The sequence below is a fragment of the Trypanosoma rangeli genome (genome assembly GCF_003719475.1).
Source record: "Trypanosoma rangeli strain AM80 chromosome Unknown Tra_15.4_contig_00856, whole genome shotgun sequence".
Taxonomy (NCBI): Eukaryota; Euglenozoa; class Kinetoplastea; order Trypanosomatida; family Trypanosomatidae; genus Trypanosoma; species Trypanosoma rangeli.
The window spans coordinates 1-2,276 of record NW_021706615.1 but is presented as its reverse complement, the minus strand read 5'-3'; the positions used below and the strand labels follow the sequence as shown (position 1 = coordinate 2,276).

At 58.0% G+C, this 2,276-nt stretch overlaps 2 protein-coding genes and 1 pseudogene across 2 annotated transcripts in view; 2 read left to right on the top strand and 1 right to left on the bottom strand.

Annotated features, from left to right (window-relative positions):
* TraAM80_10250 (uncharacterized protein) overlaps positions 1–675 on the top strand; it is a gene marked incomplete at both ends in the record, with an annotated part of 786 nt that extends 111 nt beyond the window's left edge. Inside the window, one exon of the mRNA XM_029386885.1 lies at positions 1–675. This exon is cut by the window's left edge and continues 111 nt beyond it. Coding sequence (XP_029233251.1) covers positions 1–675 — 675 coding nt within the window.
* A 64-nt stretch (positions 676–739) lies between these two features.
* TraAM80_10249 (uncharacterized protein) lies at positions 740–1,495 on the top strand (the record flags this gene model as incomplete). Its single annotated transcript, XM_029386884.1, has 1 exon — positions 740–1,495. The coding sequence occupies one exon, from the start codon at positions 740–742 to the stop codon at positions 1,493–1,495; it is 756 nt and encodes a 251-aa protein (XP_029233250.1).
* Positions 1,496–1,697: 202 nt separating this feature from the next.
* On the bottom strand, positions 1,698–2,157 carry TraAM80_10248 (hypothetical protein; annotated as a pseudogene).
* Between the last annotated feature and the right edge of the window lie 119 nt (positions 2,158–2,276).

The following is a 2,276-nucleotide window of genomic DNA, read 5'->3' as shown; positions in this document are numbered from 1 at the left end:
CTCTTCTCGCACCGCACCAGTTTGTGGTACGCGCGGCGGAGGGGTTGCGGCGGCCCCTGCAGCACACCGCGCCTTCCCGCGCAGGGACCCAGCGACACCGGCGAGGAGGAGGAGGAGGAGGAGGAGCCTGCAGTTGTAAAGCAGTGCGCTGCGCTGGCGGGCGCGATGCCTTTTCTTTTGGGGCGCGGCCTCCTCGACGTGTTCAATCTTTTGCGTGACTGCCGTGCCCTCCCCAACCCCGCTGGTCTTCTCCTGCCGTCTTTTCTTTGCGCATTTGCGGGCACCCACCCGGCCACAGCCACACGATATAAATTGGGGTGTGAATTTATATTTATTTTGTGCCGGTGGTGCCGTGCGGGCCGAGTTTTCCCTCTCCGTGAGCTCGGGGAGCTGCTGCCCTTTTTGTTTCTTCTCTCTGCCCTTCCGCCGCTGTACTCGTCACTGCCTCTGCCTTTTGCTTTTCACCCCCGCTGCCTGATAGATCAGACCAGCGCTCCCAGCGACTCTGCTACCACCACCACCACCAACACCACGACGGATGGCGATGGCGACAGTGCGGCGCCGTGCGGTGTATGCCCTGGCGGTGCTTGCGCTGCTGTGCGGCTGCTGCTCCTCCGTGTGCGGGGCGACGTCATCGGAATTTTATGCAGTGGATGTGTCGTGTCAGAACAATAAAGGAAAAATAAGTTGGCGTGTTTCTGGCGAAGGGTCTTCTGATTGGACGGAGTGTTCGCAGGCGATGCATTATTATGGGCCCCTTACGGTTGAGACGGCCAGTGCAGGTGGCAGTGCAACTGAATCCATTTGTCTTCTTGCCAAGTTGACGTACGTGGAAGCAACATGCCCCCCGAACTGCAGTTCCTCAGCAAGGGAGAGCAGTAATGATGTTGCGTTCACGATGTATTTTAAGGCAGAGATCAGTGAACTCCCCGAGAAATTGAAGGGCAAAACCGTTACCCTCGACGGAAGTAGGATATATCCACTTTGGAAGTCGGGGGTGTGTAACTTACCACAAATTCAACACGCAGCTGGAGCGGTGCCTGGGCACCAAACTCCGGGGGGCCAACAACCACAATCACAAGCAGCAATAACGTCATCTTCGGAGGGAACTCAGCAGGGCGGAAGTTCGCCAGGCAGCAGTGCAGGTACTGGAGTCTCCGCTCCTAATGCTGCTGAGCAGTCGGGCAGTGCGGGACCCACAGGGAGTCAGGGAACATTAACATCACCGACTGGCGCTGTGGATTCATCAAAAGCCACAGGAGACAGCGGGGCGCAAGCACCCTCAGCCTCTGCACAGCCATCCGGCACCTCCACTTCCAACACTCCCGCTGGCGGCGATGGTGGAAGCGCCACTACAACCACGACCAGCAGCAGCCCCAGTGGTGGGAAACACACAAAAGGCAATGCGGACGGCAGCGACACGCTCACTGTGTGGGTGCGTGGCACGCTGCTGCTGCTGCTGACGGCTGCTGTTGCCTGTGCTGCTGGGGAGTGACTGCTGCGGGGACCCGCACACCCACACACACCCTGGCAGGGCGGCGCGGAGTGTTTGTGCACCGAGTTTGCGTGTGGTCTCTGTGGGCCAACTCCTCTCCTGTGCTTTGAGGGGTACTCCTTTGCTTTTTTGTTTTCACTTTTGTTTCAATGGTCATTTGCTCCGCACATCCCAATGGGTGGCGTCCCTTCCCCCTCCTGTTTGCCGCTGCCATCAACACACGCACGCTGCCGTCTTGCTTGGCTGCGTGGGTGGAGCACCGTAACTGTTTTTATCATTTTAATTGTTTCATTGCTTTCGGTGGGCGACCTTTCTCTCTTTCTCTTCCTGGATTGGGCTGTGCGGGGGGAGAAAGAGGGAGTGTGTGTGTGCTGGTCGTCCCACTGCTCGGCGGACGCCTTCACCCTTCGGCTTCACTTCACGGGGTTTGTTTTGTGTTTCTCTGTTTGTTTGTGTTTTGTTGCTTTGATTGACCGCACCCATTCCGCAGCCTCTGCGTGCGTGTGTCTCCGTCGTCTCTCCGCCTCTCTGTTGCTGCGTCTGCCTGTCACTCACGTTCCTCTGCCGTCCCATTCTCTCTCCCATTTTTTGCTGATCTTTCACTCTTGTGCCGCGCAACTGCTCTGCAGGTATATACGCTAACACACGCTAACACACACACCCAAACACACACACGCCATGTCACTCACGCTGTGGAGCGGCGTGAACCCTGAGAACGCGCGCACGCACAAGATTCTTGTGGCGGCGGCCCTCGCCAACGTGCCCGTGACACTCAAGCCGT